Consider the following 15,863-nt stretch of genomic DNA (forward strand, 5'->3'; position numbering starts at 1 on the left):
AGATTCCTGTTTTCCCAAGAAGAACAATCAACTCTTACGTGTTTCAAACCTAGAAAGCTTGGGGGGTTCGTTCTCCACACCATCTTCCCCTCTGAGGGCGGTGTGCTAGCAATCCCTGTACTTGACCCCTGAGCCTTAATCGTGGATTTCGTTGGGATTGCAGAGTATCCAGCATCATAGACGGTAAGGTAAGTTTTTGCTGAGCGCTGTTTATATCATAAAGCGTCGTGGACTCTGCAGAACCTCTGACGGTACAGTGGCCCCGAAGGGAGCTGAGGATGAGAGTCCTGTCAACCCTCTGCTCTCAACCACTGAGAAAGGCTTCCATGTGTCAAGACAAGTTACTAGAAGTCCTAGTTCTCCCCCACTCACTTGAAAGTGACTTAACAGCTTGGGAAATGGTGCAGCGTGAAACACCAGCAAAAGGTAAGAAGACTGCAGCATGGGATTTAGTGCCTCATCAGGTCTCAGGTCAGGGGTGAAGGGGGTAAGTGTGTGGGAGTGGGAGACTTAACCCTTGCTTGCCCCCTTTTTCTGTAAAGGGGTAATAGGGTACTTAGCCAAGTATGCAGCACTTAAGAACTTAAGAGTTGAATAATTGTTTTTTTGGTGTTGTTTTTTTTTTGTACCAGTCCTGGGGCTTGAACTTGGCCTGAGCTCTGTCCTTGGGCTTTCACAATGCTAGAGCCACCACTTCTGGTTTTTCCTATGTATGTGGTACTTGAGGAATCAAATCTGGGTCTATGTAAGCATTCTACCTCTAGGCCAAAATCCAGGCCTGAGTTTAATTATTAGCACTAAGCTGAACAGACAGCTCCTGAGTCTCAGACTTTTAAGTCATTTGAAAGCTATTAAAATATTTTTTATTTTTTTTGTCTTCAGGCAAAACAGTCTACAGATTGCAAATGGACCACATTTGGCAAACACATCTATATACTTCTCTAACCCAGATACCAAATACAGACTGTCTCCACCACCCCAGGCCAAGCCATTCCAGCCCTTAACCCTGACCCCTGGAGCAGCACAATTTTTTAACCGTAAGTTAGCTTTGCCCATTGTGGACTACAATAGAGGTGATGTATGAGGGATTACAATTACATGAGTCAGATAATAAGTACATGTCCTTTCCTACAGCGTCTTCTGTTCCCTCACTCTCTCCCAGTCCCTCCCTCCTAAAAGACATAAGAGGTTTCTTGTTTGCATGTCTCGGAGTTCATTTAGATATATATTACATATATGAAGAGGTATGTAAGCATTGTACCTTTGTGCTTCTCTCCCAAGAGTATCTCTTAGTCTTGCTGTGTATATCCAGAATCCTGTGTACTTTGTCTTATATCAGAGTGTCTTTTAGATCTGATGTCTGCATATCAGAACATGGGCTATTGTCCCTCTGAGCTCGGTAGTAGTTTCATCTATTTCCCTGCAAATGATATTATTGTATTCAAATGACTTCTATTATGTATAGGTACCACATTTTTTGGATCTACTCATCTATTGTGAATAGTGCAGCAGTGAACGTGGATGTGCAGGTGTCTTTTATCATATCCGCTCATGATGTTCAGGGTCCATGCCCAGGAGTGGGATGACTGGGTTGTAGGGAAGGTCTATATTGAATTTCGTTATTGTTGCTGCTGTTCGTGAGGCTTTTACTCTGGGCCTGGGTGCTGTCCCTGAGCTCTTCCACATTGAGCTTCACTTTCAGTTTTCTGGTGGTTCATTGGAGTAAGTCATGGACTTACATGCCCAGGCTGACTTAGAACTGTAATCCTCCGTATTAGCCTCCTGGGTAGCCAGGGTGACAGGCATGAGCCACCAGTCCCAGCTTATGTTTAATTTTTTGCATGACTTCCAGATAGCTGTCCAGAGTAGTTGTACTCATTTACATTCCCACAACAGGGCAGGAATGTTCCTTTTCCCCCACATCCTCGCCAACATTTCTCGTTCAGATGCACACCACGGGCCAAAATAACTGGAGTAGATGGAATCTGAGTTTTGTTCCAGGGACGATGATCTCTTCCTCACGTGTTTGTTTGCCATTGGTTGATTAGCTTTGGGAGGGGGTCACTTCATGCCTGCCTTGTATATATGGGATGTGAGGCCTTTGTCTGATAAATTGATGGTAAAAAAAAAAAAAAACTCCCCTTCTATTGGACTTCTTTCTACTCTAGTAACTGTGTTCTTAGCTGTGCAGAAACTATGTTGTTGTTGCTTGAACTTGGGACCTGAGAACTGCCCCTGAACTCTTCTGCTCAAGGTTAGCACTTACCACTTTCAATCACAGCAGCACTTCCAGTTTTCTGGTGGTTAATTGGAGATAAGAGGGTGGCCTTGAACCATGATCTTCATATCTCAACCTCCTGAGTAGCTAGGATTATACGTGTGAGCCACCGGTGCCTACCTAAATCTTTCTTTTGATGCAATCCCACTTGTCAAGTCTCTTTCCTATCTATTGTGCCACTGGAACTCTTGAAGACATTTATACCTGTAAGTTCTAATGTTTCTCCTACTCTTGTAACTTTGAAGTTTTGGGTCTGATGTTGAGTTTTGATCTGCTTTGAATTGAGACTCATGGTGATAGATCCGCTTTTAGTTTTCTGCATGTGGCTGTTCAGTTTTCCCAACACCAACTATCTAAGAGGATTTTTTATTCATTATTTTTGTTGTTTAATACTATCCCATCACAACACAGGTGTCTGTGGGGCTTCTATGAGGAGTCCTGATCCACTGTCACTTCTCTTGGCCATGGAACTGAATAGACTTTTCCTAAGGCTGGAATGTTTTACACTACTGTTCTAGCAATGCTATGGTGATTCTGATTGTACCTTATTTGTGCCAACATCTGGATGTGTGTTTTTAGTGATTTTGATGGGCATGTATTCTGTTGACAGAGAATTTATTATTGAGCTTTAAGAGTTCTTGACCAGGACTGGGAATCTGGCTTAGTGGCAGAGTGCTTGCCTAGCATCTGTGAAACCCTAGGTTTGGTTCCTTAGTATCACATAACAGAAAAGGCCAGAAGTGGTGCTGTAGCTCTATCTAGCATGGTACTTTCAAGTCTCACTTGATTACCATTGTCTCCATGTTGTGAGCGTCCCCTTTGCCCTGCCTAAGTTCAGCCTCATTTTCTTCAATGCACTTTGCAACTTCTGGTTCTTGTGTACATATAGTATTAGTTGAAGTTAGGGGTTTCGGGCAGGTGTTCTGCCACTTGAATAACACCCACAGCCACCCCCACAATGCTTTACCCCAAGGGAGCCTTGAGTTTGTGTCATTTCTACTTTGGTCTTCCCAGCAGCTGAGATTACAGGCATGAGTCACCATATATGGCTACAGAAATCTGTGTGGTGTGCAGGCCGGAGCCATCATCTCAAGCTTCTGCTATGACTTTTAAGGCTTGGTTTACACCTACCACGTGTTCTGCCTTGCTGAATGTACCATGTGCTGTGGAATATGGCAGGCCACTGCCCAGCAGGGGCTGCACCGAGGCCAAACTTGGCCTCCAACTTCTTTCTTCACTTTCAACTAGGCTTGGAAACAGGTAAGACAGTGATCATAGTTTTTTTAAAAACGTTTTTAATGTGACCTCTTATTTTATGCCTGTAGAATGATACATAATCTTTAAGAACAACATATAGCATACGGTCAGAGTGGTTATCATTGATTATCATACATTACTCCTTAGCTAAGAAGCCTTTTAAAAAACAAATCCCTGGTGCCAAAACCAGGCCATCCCTTACCTCCTGCTTCTTACATTGACATGATCTGACTCTAGACAGACTCTGGCCTCCCTGTTCTAGGCGCCCTATGGACCTGGGTTTCTGCTGCAGGTTTGGATTTGCCATGGACTACCCCAGGGCCGCTGAGCAGAGGTCCATCTTCCCTTGCACAAAGGAAGGGCACAGTGGGCCAGGAGATAAAAGTGCTTTATTGAGTGATGGCCTTTGCATCATGTGCCTTGGCTGGCTCAAGCCCTGGTCCCCACTCATGAAGGGCCTACAAGGCTGTCTTCTCCCTACTTCCTGGGTAATGGGCCTCACCAGGCCTCCTAAGCCTGAGCTCCTCCTGATCATCACGACACAGCCTGACTTGTGCTTAATTCTGCGATGCTCACCCTGAGAGCGGTGCTGGCGTACACTGTCTGCTCACGTGACCTTGCTTAACACACGAGACTACGTCAGGGCCATCCTCTTCTGACCCTGCTTTTTCTCTTACTTGTTTCTATTTTTCTCTTCTTTGTCCTGCTGCTGCCATGGTGGGCTCTGGCTCTAGAGGAAGTGATGGCTCTAGAGGAAGCGATGGTGGCTTTGTGAAGTGAGCTGTTTTTCCAACACCTAGTGACAAAGCACAGAAAGGACCATGTTTGTTTCTGTGGGTCTGCCAAGACAGATACGGGGCAGTAAAGCTCCCCCCCCCCTCACTACAGAAATGCTGAATAAGCATGTTTGCCTGTGGCCATGGCTGGCATCTTCAGTGATGCTGTGAAGACCCATGCATGAGCCGCCCCTGCCTGCTATATTGAGATGTGCTGGGATGCCACCCTGAGCCTCTCTCCTCCTGGCTTAAATGAGCCATAATCTTAAGTCCAGGTCTCAAAGCTGGCACTGGAGCTGTTAACCCTTTTACCTGAAGGAAGCTTCCGGTAGGCTGCTGCTGAAGACATTGCCTGTCCCAGAGCTTGATTGGAGCCCAGCGGCTTCTGCAGTGTCGCAGCTTTGCCAGCAGACGCAGCCCGATGCTTCGACTTTGGCTCTTTCGGTGGTTTAGTCCAGACAAGTGCTTCTCCAACCTGGAGAGCAGCTCCCAACTTCTGCGCCATCTCTACCATCTTGGGGCCAGTGGGAAGGAGAAAGTCACGGGCAAGATTGGTAGAAATGGCCAGGCACCCGTGGCCCACGCCTGTCATTCTAGCTACTCAGAAGGCTGAGATCTAAGGATTATGGTTCTAAGCCAGTCCAGGCAAGCTGACTTGACAGAATACTCCTAGCAGGTGACAAGGGAGACTTGGGTTTCGTGTGTCATTGCATTCAACTCTGCCTTTCCCTACGGAGCTCGATCTCAACCAAGATGAGTGGTATTAGTATAAGCCTAAAGTCCTCTCACTGTTCTTTTCTTCTAGGAGGGCTCAGGTGTAATGAATGGATGAACTCACGCTACAAGGAACATCAATGCCCAGAGAGCAGGTGCCTATATTTGGGTTACTTGGGCTTGAACAAAAAAGACATACCTCAGGGTCGAATTCCAGGGAGCTGCTCTCCTTGAGAAAGCTGACCTTCTTCTCCATTTCCTGATACTGGGTCAGGGCGCCTTTCTTCTCACCTTGATTGTACAGCAGCACAGCGTAGTTGAGGTTGACTAAAGGGTTACACCTGCGGCACACAGGGACTTTTAAGGCCACCTCTGCTCACTGGCAGATCGTCCTCATCACCCAGCCAGCATAGGAGGTATGGGACTACGCCCACCTGGCAGATTGAAAAGGGAACCCTACCTGCTGGAGTGGAGACCAGCGGAACAAATCCCAAGAAGCTGGGCACTGTGGCTCACACCTGTAATCCTACCTACTCAGGAGGCTGAGATGTTTGAAGCCAGCCCAGGCAGAAAAGCCCGTGAGACTCTTAACTCATAAACCACTCAGAAAACAGTAAGTGGTGCTGTGGCTCAAAGTGGCAGAGCACTAGCCTTGAGCAAAACACCTCAAGGATAGCACCCAGGTCCTGAGTTCAAGCCCCACAGTGAGGAAAAAGATTAAGTTGGGCCTAGCATCCTAGCTCACTCATGGCTTGTCAGCAGCCCAAAACTACTTCCACTCTGGCTTCCGGATCCCTAAACTGGACATGTTTTCCCACTAATCCCTGAGGAACCTCGAGGTCCTTCCTCTCCCAGGCTGTGGAGGAAAGCAAGCTGCCTGAGCACACCACGCCGCAGCACGCACCTATCCAGTTGCACGGCCTCTGCGTAAGCTCTCTTGGCATTTTCAACATCTTCCAGGTTGGTCAGGGCCACTGCAACAAGGGGAATGAAGCAGTTCAGCGTGCAAGCAGACACGAAAGCTGCCGCTACCGGGCGGGCACTACCATCCCCCATAGCTCCTTCTCTCCAGTTACGTATTGCTAGGTTCTGTGAACCCTAGTTCCCCAGCCTTGTGCCCCCGCCAGGCTTTCTGCTATGAGGTATGGTCTTCTCTTGCCCTGGTACAGTGCATCTACTCTAGGCTTCCCAGGAAGCAGAGCTGCAGGCCCCGCATGCAGCATCCTGTGAGATAGTGTCTCTACAGACTTTTATCCTGCCCAGGTCCCAACCATCTCAGCCATCTCAGCAGCTAGGGTTGCACATGTGAGCCACCGTGCCTGGCTCCTCTCCTCACCTCTCCATCTACAATCCTTGGATGCTAATTAATGCACCCACTTCTAACAGGCCCCTATGAACGGAGCCAGAAACAGCATGACCGTTTCCATTCCTCTAGACTCGGCAGCCCTCCCCTGCTCCCTCTCTCTTCTAGTTCCTGGCTTGAGGTGGAGCTGCCAGGGACCCAGAGTATTGTAACCAGACACAACTAAGAGCCAGGGGACTTGGTCATCTTTTTCTAAGTGTTACTAGGGAACCCACAAAGCAATGGCTTTCTAAGTGCCTTGCTTTTGTCCCCTACCACAGACCCTAGCCATGTCTGCGGGGGGGAGGTCTCTTACCAGCCAGGAGCATGTACAGCTCCCCCATCCGGGGCTGGAAGTTGATGGCCGCACTGAGGAAGTGGAAAGCTGAGGCATACTGCTGCATGGTCAGATGAACAAGGCCCAAATTGTACAGAATCTTCCAGTCGAAGGGGGCCAGGTAGTTGGCTCGTTTCAGGCAGCTGATGGCCTACAGAGAGGGCCCTGGCTCAGGAACCCGGTAGCAGTGTGGGGAGCGCAGCCCGGGGCTCTGAGGGGCACTCACCGCCACGTACTTCTTCTTGCCAAAGAAACACATGCCAATGTTGTTCCACAGTGGGGGGCTTTCCGGGACGGCACAGGCCGCAATTCTGTACTTGGTGAGGGCGACATCGAAGTCCCCGTGGGTCTGCATCATGCTGCCTGCTGCCAAGATGGCCTGAAGACAAAGCACAGGACACCTGGTGATTGGGATGTCCCAAGGACCCACGTAAAACAGCCGCTGGGATACAGAGCTGAGCTGTGGCGGCCCCAACACAGATGAGCAAGGCTTTTCTGTTGCCCCATAGCCTCTTACCACAAGCATACGCCATTCACTTGCCACCCTCAACCGCTCCAACTGAACACGACAGCCCTTTGTCTCTCTCCAAGAAGAGTAAATAAGATGAATTCCCCTCCTAAGTCGGGGGGACTGCACTATCCCAAGTGATACTTCAAGTACCTGCAAACCACCCCATAGCCAAGTAGACGCCACTCTCCACAAGGGACAACCATGGAGGCAGTTGCACAGTCCTGAGTGCCAGTGGGTGGGGCCTGTAGGCCCCACACGGCACACCTGCTCTTCCTCAAAATACTCCCATGACTTTCTAGTAAGTTCTTTAAAAAAGAATGGCGCAGGGCCAGGAGTTTTGCCTAGTGGTTAGGGCTTGCCTACAGTGCAAGAAAATCTGGGTTTGATTCCTTGGTACCACATCTATAGAAAAAGCTGAGAGTGGTGCTATGCCTCAAGTGGTAGAGCACTACCCCTGAGGAAGGCCCAAGGACAGTGCTCAGGCCCTGAGTTCGTACTCCAGGCCCAGGAAAAAAAAAAAAGGGAATGATGCAGCATATACAAGTCCTGAGTTGATTCCCAACACTACAGAAGAAAATTCTCTAGAATGAAAATAAGGAAACTATCCCTGTGCTTTTCTGGACCACAGGACCACGTACTGAATGAAGACTCGGGTTCATGCCTGCAGTACCTTGTAGTTGGTGGGGTCATAAGTCAGTGCATTTCCAAGATGTTCAAATGCCTTCTGGTAAATGCCAAGCTTTGGGAAAAAAAAGAATTTCCATCAGTGAGAGTCTGCAGTTCACACAGCACGGCCGGCTGCTCCCTGAATAGAAGCAACTGGTCATGTATGTACTTATACCAAAAAGAGGTGCATAACACAAAGACACAACCCTTGTTTGTCTCTAAAAAATGTTCATTTGCCAGAAACTATTCAGCTACTCTATGAGCCATTCCACATGAATGCCTCCTGGCAGGAAATAAACTGGCTAGCCTCATGTCCTCAGCCACCTGCCAAAGCACAGAGGTATCAGACAAAGACCATCAGGAGACAGTGGCAGCTGAGTGAAAAAGCGGAGTAGAGTGGGTAGGTGAGACCACTGAGGTGGGTTGGGCCCTCTCATGCTGATCCAGAGAACTTGACAGCAAAAAGAATCCCATTCACCTCAGGACAGAGGAGGGGCTGCTTTTCCTCCCTCTCGGGGGCCTAGAAGTGCTCATCTGTATCAGCCCCCAGTACTCAATGGGATGGCTTAATGAGGACTAGAATTGCACTAAGGCTAAAACAGGACTGCTCCTTGAAGGTAGAAAGCTAATTCCTATAAGCAAAGAACATGGAATACAGAGTAAGGTCCATGTGCTCTGTTCCAACACAGAAACCCCAAGGCGCTTCCCCTGCCAGTGCATACCTGTAAGTAGAGCAATCCCAGAGTGATAAGAAGTTCGGTATTTTCTGGTGAGAACCTGCAATACAAGATGTGGGCAGAGGGCAATGATGGTTGAGACACAGACTCTGCCAAGCCTCCAACTTCCCATGGATTCCAAGAGAAGTAGATCATCTCATCAACCCCAGCTGCAGGGAAAACTGCCCAGCAATAGAGAAGAGAGACTCCTTATGCCAACAACCTAAGAAAACCTACTCAGGGCCCAAGCACTGTCCGTGAGCTTCTTTTGCTCCAGGGCTTCATGCATGCTCAGCAAGCACTCTACCAGTAAGCCACCTTCCAAGCCCAACCAATGGAATCTTTTATCTTGCTTATACTGAACAGAGCTCTAAAATGACCTCAGTCACAAACACAGAATTCAAGCTGGTCACTACTGTGGGATTTTTTCCCCCTGATTTCACTATTTACAATGCCAGGCACCATGATTTTCTGTACAATTTAGGATCTGAGGGCCCTTAGTATTGTGTTCTCCAAATCAAACAAAACATTATACTAAATAACCACATTAAAGACAGACACATACCAGCCCTAGGAAAGAATTAGCCACTTGCCCTTGGGAGCAACCCTGGGCTAAATAAAGCATTCTCAGTCATTCAGTGGCATTTATTTTTGTAAGAGAGCCAAACTACCAGGCACTGGTAGCTCATGCCAGTACTCCTTGCTACCCAGAGGCCTAGGATATGGAAAATCACAGTTCAAATCCAGCCCAAACAAAAAAATTCACAAGACTTCAGCTCCAAAATAATCAGCAAAAAGGACTGGAGGTGTGTGGCTCAAGTGGTAGAGCACCAGCCCAAACAAGCAGAACGTTTCAGCACCTGACCTCAGATCTTAGTACTGGCAAAAATAACCAAAGTAATACAGAATTAAGATGACAAGAACTTCAACAGGTAAAACACTAGAGGCAATAAGCCATGTCTGGCTTATAAGTAATGAGGAGGAACTAGAAGGAGAAGAGTCAAAAGACTTACCCTAAGCCAGAGGCCAAGTGGCTTTCTCACTTCAACTGAGACGTCACCTTTCTGCTGCTGTAGTAAATGCTAATCTTGAGACCCACCTTCCAGAAGCCATGAAACTCATTTCTGTGATCCAGGCCCCAGCTACTCCCACACTCTCCAAACCACGTCAAGAACAAGCCCTCTGGTGCTCAGCTGTCCCCTTTCCCCAGAGAACTTAAGGGACATAGGCCCATTCCATGGAGGAATGTCTTCTTGGAATGTACATACCCTAATGTCCAAGTGCCAACTTCTAGAAGGCCACTGCTACCAGCAGCAGAGCTACAGAAACTTACATGGTCCTTTTTTTTTCCCTTGTGCACACAGAAACAGCCTCTTGACAAAGTCTTTTCCAGCACAAAGCAACAGATCATTGTCATTTTAGACAGCATGGTTGAAGAAAATGTAGAGTCATGTGGTGATGGGTGTCATAGAAGACGATTTTTTTTAATGCACAGATATCTGTTTAGTTCACAACTGATGATCTGGAATAGCGATCCAACTGGAGCCACAGATCTGACGTTCTATTAAGTGACCAAACAAACGTGCCACGTGGCGTTCCATCATAGCCACACTACTTCACAGAAACAAGACCTGACCCTACAGAAAACAGACACCTACCAGGGGAAACCAGGCAGCTCCACCTTCAACAGGCATCTGAACTACCCCAGTGATGCTTTCATATAAAGCCTGGGGATGGAACTCAGTCAGGTGTGCACTGAGAATGCACCAGCCCTTGGCTCCATCCCCAGCACCCAAAGAAACCAACATACTGGCTTCAGGCCAATACAGCTTGAGGTCTGTTACTGAGCAGGGAGACTTCTGTCCCTAGTAGCATTTCTGGGAATACAGATACGTTTCAAGATATAAAACCAGCATGGGAGTCTGCCAGCCAAGACTAAGAAACTCCCCGAGGGCCCAGCTGCCCCCACCACCCCCTTTCCAGGCGCACAACATCAAGGCCCAGGAACCAGTGCCATCTCCCCCTCAGCACAGCGGGATCATTGATGTTGCCTGTGTTAAGCCCGGTGAAAACAACAACGTAAGGGAGGAACTTGAATCCCTGCTGGCCTTTGAAGACCAAAGCTGTTCAGCTAATCAAAAGCAGCCAACTTTACAATGAGAAAGGGACAGAGATAGAAGCTAGCTTCATCACACACATCTCTGGAAACAGACACTTACTCCACTGCCTTCTTGTAGACTTCGATGGCCTTGTCCAAGTCTCCCTCCAACAGGTGGATCTTCCCTAGCATTATGTAGGTCAGGTCATGCCTGTTGAGCTGGAGGGCATTCTGCAGCTGCTCCTGTGCCTAGAAAAAGCCGAGACAACCACATCACCACCATAAGCAGGTGGCACATGGTTCAGTGAACAGCCCCCGCCACCCAGAGACCAATCCCCCAAGCTGCTCTTGCTGACAGACTGCCTCTTCAGCCAATCAGACTGACATTCATGTTTCTACAATTTTCCATTTTTGTCAAAATTAGAGGAAAAAGAAATACGAGCAATGACAATTGAAAAAAATAGAGATGAATATAAATGACAGTCTTTTCACTTCCAAAAAACTGTGCAGGGGCCAGGAATTTGGCCTAGTGGTAGAGTGCTTGCCTAGCATGCACGAAGACCTGGGTTCGATTCCTCGGTACCACATACATAGCAAAAAGCCAGAAGTGGTGCTGTGGCTCAAGTGGTAGAGTCCAAGCCTTGAGAAAATCCAGGGACAGTGCTCAGGCCCTGAGTCCAAGCCCAGGACTGGCAAAAACAAAACAAAACAAAAAACAACTACAAACACTAGAGGTAAAATGAGCAATGAAGCTGCTGCAGGGAACCCATAAACTGCAACTTACCTTGTTAAACTGCTTCAGATAGATATAGCAGACTCCCAGGTTATGGCAAATCTCCTACACACAAAAGGAGGCAGAAAGCGTATTGAGATTCCATGATTCCAAGCATGAGAGCAACATCATGTCTCTAAAGATGCTGCTCTTCACCAATCAACAGAAATATACCTGCGTTCCGTAAGCAGACACAGGTACACTCCTGCCTGTGTTGAGGGGCTGAAGGAAAGCTTGTGTTATCTGCTGTAGATATCAAAGTCAGAGCCCATCCACAGGAATCAGAGCTAGCTGTAGACCTGGGGTGACAGCGTCACCTACAGGCCACTGTGATGACTATAGCACCTGAAACTAAAACCCTCCACTCACCTGAAATTTTGCTATAATCCCTGAGTCAACTCCATTCTTGCCCTTTTTGTAAACTTTTGTTGCAACATAGTCATAACCATGGTTTTCATATGGCTCTTTTGCAACATGTAGCCAGTATTACAGATAAGGAAATGGAAACTTGGCAAGGTAACAAGTTTGCTTAACACAGAATGTCAGACTTTCTTTCATTTGGTTCTGTATCATGACCATGTGGGAATGTAGGGCAATAACCCATCTAAGACAACTATCCTCCCCCAACTCTCAACACCAGAGGGCATCATGCTTTACCATCACATAGTATGAAAGAACTTTAAAAAAATCCACCACTTCACACAGGAACAAAGTCATTTTTCTATCACATATTCAAGTGTGTTCATTTTTCAACTAACCATACTTGAATATGTAACAAGAATCCATAAGACTTCCCTCCAATTAACCAGCAAGAAGCTGAGTAGAGATGCAGCACAAGTGGTAGAACACCAACCTTGAACAAAAAACAAAAATCAGTAATAAAATAAGAAAAACATGCTAGGGGAATGGTGCATGCCTAGCATTAGCCTGCTATAATAAAGGAATGAATAAATGACCAGACACCTGAGACGTAAGAATTCTGATAGTAGGGGCGGGGAGTTTGGCCTAGTGGTTAAAGTGCTTGCCAAGCATGCATGAAGACCCGGGTTCGATTCCTCGGTACCACATACATAGAAAAAACCTGGAAGTGGTGCTGAGGCTCAAGTGGTAGACCTCTAGCCTTGAGAAAGTCCAAGTGCAGTGCTCAGGCCCTGAGCTCAAGCCCACCGCTGGGCACTGGTGGCTCATGCCTATAATCCTAGCTACTTCAGGAGGGTGAGATCCAATAGCAGCTCAAAGCCAGCCCAGGCACAAAAGTTCATGAGACAACCCCCAGAAAACTGGAAATGGCATTCACTGTTGCTCAAAAGTGGTAGAGGGCTAGCCTTGAGCTGAGGGACAGTGCCCAGGCCCAGAATTCAAGCCCAACAAAAAAAAAAGGCCAGGTGCCAGTGGCTCACACCTATAATCATAGCTGCTCAGTAGGATGAGAGATCTGAGGATCCAGTTCAAAGCCAGCCCGAGCACAAAAAGTCCCTGAGACTCTTATCTTCAGTTAACCAACAGAAAACTGGAAGTGGAGCTGTGGCTCAAGTGGTAGAGCGCCAGCATTGAGCTGAAGAGCTCAGGGACAGTGCCCAGGCCCAGAGTTCAATCTCTATGACCAACAGGACAAAAAGAAAAAAAGATAGCCACTTGACTTGATGGAAGCATTAAATATTAACACACTTACTGAAAGGACTCAAAGTTTCTTGCTTACCCAGTCTTTCTGGTTAAGTTTAGCTGCTTCATTATATACCTCAGTGGCAGCCTTATGTTTTCCCAAAAGAAATCTGTGAAAGATAGATTTCCATAATTACCACCTTGAAATTCTTATGAGACTACTTTGCACTCATCCCACAGTAATCTACACTGCGCAGAGCTGGAGATTCTAGAAGCCCTTTTTCTAGAGCTAGTGGCGCTGGCCAGGCCTGGAAGGCTACTGTCCACAAGAACAGCCCTTGTGGTAGGACTGCGCTGGTGGCTGTCCCAAGGCCTCCCACCAATCAATTTTAGTGTAAGTCTTCTGTCACTTTCCTACAGGGTACTATATACAGACCAAAAAAGAAGCAAGCCACAGGATATCACAACCCTCACACAGCAGAGCAACATTCGCAAGGGGCAGACTCCTTTTCCTCATCCTCTAAGTGTCTTGCCTTGACTCTGCATCATTTCTAAGCCAGAAATGAGGGAACACTGGGCTCTGTGAGCCACTCTATGGAAACCATGTGGGTATGATAGAGAATCAGGAAATGCCTAGAGGAGGCTCTGCCCGCAATGGCACCTTCAGTGTTCTCAGCACTGCCAATACTCACAAAGACCTGGCCACCTGCTTGAGGTTATCAGCGGACTGAGGACTAAGGGCAGCACACTTCTGAAAGAGCTCCAGGGACTCTTGGATATTTCCTTCCAGACGGAGTATCAGTGCTACCACAAAACAGAAAACGGAGAAAATAGGCTGGGAGTTTGGCCTAGTGGTAGAGTACTTGCCTAGCATGCAAAAAGACCCAGGTTCGATTCCTTGGTACCAACCACACACATAGGAAAAACCAGAAGTGGTGCTATGGCTCAAGTGGTAGAGAGCTAGCCCAAGGACAGTGCTCAGACCCTGAGTTCAAGGCCCAGGACTAGCAAAGCAAACAACAACAAAAACCTACGCCAAAGCTGGGTACTGGTGGCTCATGCCTGTAATCTCACTAGGCTGAGATCAGGAGGGATTGCTGTGATTGCATTTAATGGCCAACCAGGACAGAAAAGTCTATGAGACTCCATCTCCAAAATTACCAGCACAAAGCTGGCCAGTGGTATAGCTCAAGTGGTAGAGTACCAGCTGAATGAGCAAGCAGGAAACTCTGGGTTCAGACCCCCACACTGATACAACACTTAGGCCAAGTGGAATTCTCTAGTAGAGAGGAGACACGTGCCTCACCTTGGACGTAGATGGCGTACTCGCACAACCCCTGAGTCTCCTGAAGCTGCTCTCTGATAACAGCCTGCAAGAGGAAGAGCAAGGCAGGTGAGCACTGGCAGATGTACGTGAGAAGCCCAGGGGACACTACGTTCTGACTGCTCTTCAATCTCAGTCCATACTGGGATCATTAATTTACAACAGCAAACGACAGGGCTTAAAATGATTTTTATACAGCTTTAGTAGTTGTTGCTTTCCCTCTAATAGTCTCATCTGTATGCCTGAACCCTTCTGATTGACGATCCTTCCATTTATGCTTCCCACTTAGCTGAGATTACAGGTGTACACCACCACACACACTTTCTATTGAATGAGATGGTGTTTCATGAGCTTTCTGCGTGGGTTGCTCTTCAACTGTAATCCTTTCCATCTCCACTTCCCAAATAGCATCACAGCCATGAATCATTGCACCAGTATATTTTTGTACAGCTTTTAAGCAAAAAATGGTTTTTTCTTTTTTTTTTTTTGCCAGTCCTGGGGCTTGAACTCAGGGCCTGGGCACTGTCCTTGGGTTTTTCTCAAGGCTAGAGCTCTACCACTTGAGCCACAGCACCACTTCTACCTTTTTCTGTATACTAGTACCAGGGAATCAAACCCAGGGCTTCATGCATGCTAGGCAAGCACTGTATTACTAGGCTGTGCTGCAGGCTTTTCTGTATGTGCTGATTTCAAATCATGACTCTCCAGGTGTCAACATCCTGAGCAGCTAGAATTACAGGTGCTGCAAATGGTGCCCAGCTTTTTCAGCTTAGTCTTTTTTTTTTTTTTTTTTTGCCAGTCCTGGGCTTGAGCTCAGGGCCTGAGCACTGTCCTTGGACTTTCTCAAGGCTAGAGCTCTACCACTTGAGCCTCAGTACCACTTCTGGCTTTTTTTCTATGTATGTGGTACCGAGGAATCGAACCCGGGTCTTCATGCATGCTAGGCAAGCACTTTAACCACTAGGCCAAACTCCCGCCCCCTCAGCTTAGTCTTAATGTGAAAAAACACACAGGCACACCTGAAACCCAACTCAGGGCCAATCTGGAGGCCTTCGAGCAATTAAGAAATGTCAGCCTATCGGGAATCACTAGAAAACTGAGGGTGTTAGCTGAAGTCATTTAAGCTCTAGCACAGCAAAAGCTAACTAATACATAAAGGGCAAGACAGATAACTGGACATCAATGGCCAGCCACACCACATACAGCAAACGCTGTGACCGGCTGGCTGCCAGCAGTCCCGTCATTTCTCCAGCCCGCACCTCTCACCTTGCAAGCTTCATAATCCTTCCGGATATAGTGCAGATGTATCAACCAGTTCTGCCTCTCCAAAATGGGAAACTCTGGAGCTGGGGAGGAGGGAAGGCACAGTTTAACAAAAGAAACACAGTCCTTGTTCTGTTTTTCTTCTTTAACGGTCTCCTGTAACTGCATTATAATCACGCTAAATTTTTCATGCTGCTAATATGACAG

The 15,863-nt window shown here is 47.3% G+C and overlaps 1 protein-coding gene across 1 annotated transcript; it reads right to left on the reverse strand.

Annotated features, from left to right (window-relative positions):
* Positions 1-3,561: 3,561 nt before the first annotated feature.
* Bbs4 (Bardet-Biedl syndrome 4) lies at positions 3,562-15,637 on the reverse strand. The gene is made up of 14 exons (XM_090321428.1): positions 15,590-15,637; positions 14,376-14,439; positions 13,762-13,873; positions 13,167-13,239; positions 11,480-11,533; positions 10,817-10,944; positions 8,604-8,658; positions 7,886-7,954; positions 6,931-7,083; positions 6,684-6,855; positions 5,930-5,999; positions 5,225-5,366; positions 4,624-4,825; positions 3,562-4,331 (listed from the first exon to the last, which is right to left on the reverse strand). Exons 1-14 carry the CDS (start codon positions 15,635-15,637, stop codon positions 4,219-4,221), a joined length of 1,455 nt encoding a protein of 484 aa, XP_090177554.1. The 3' UTR covers positions 3,562-4,218.
* Between the last annotated feature and the right edge of the window lie 226 nt (positions 15,638-15,863).

This window comes from Megascapheus bottae, chromosome 30, assembly GCF_031878675.1.
Source record: "Megascapheus bottae isolate mThoBot1 chromosome 30, mThoBot2.hap1, whole genome shotgun sequence".
NCBI lineage: Eukaryota > Metazoa > Chordata > Mammalia > Rodentia > Geomyidae > Megascapheus > Megascapheus bottae.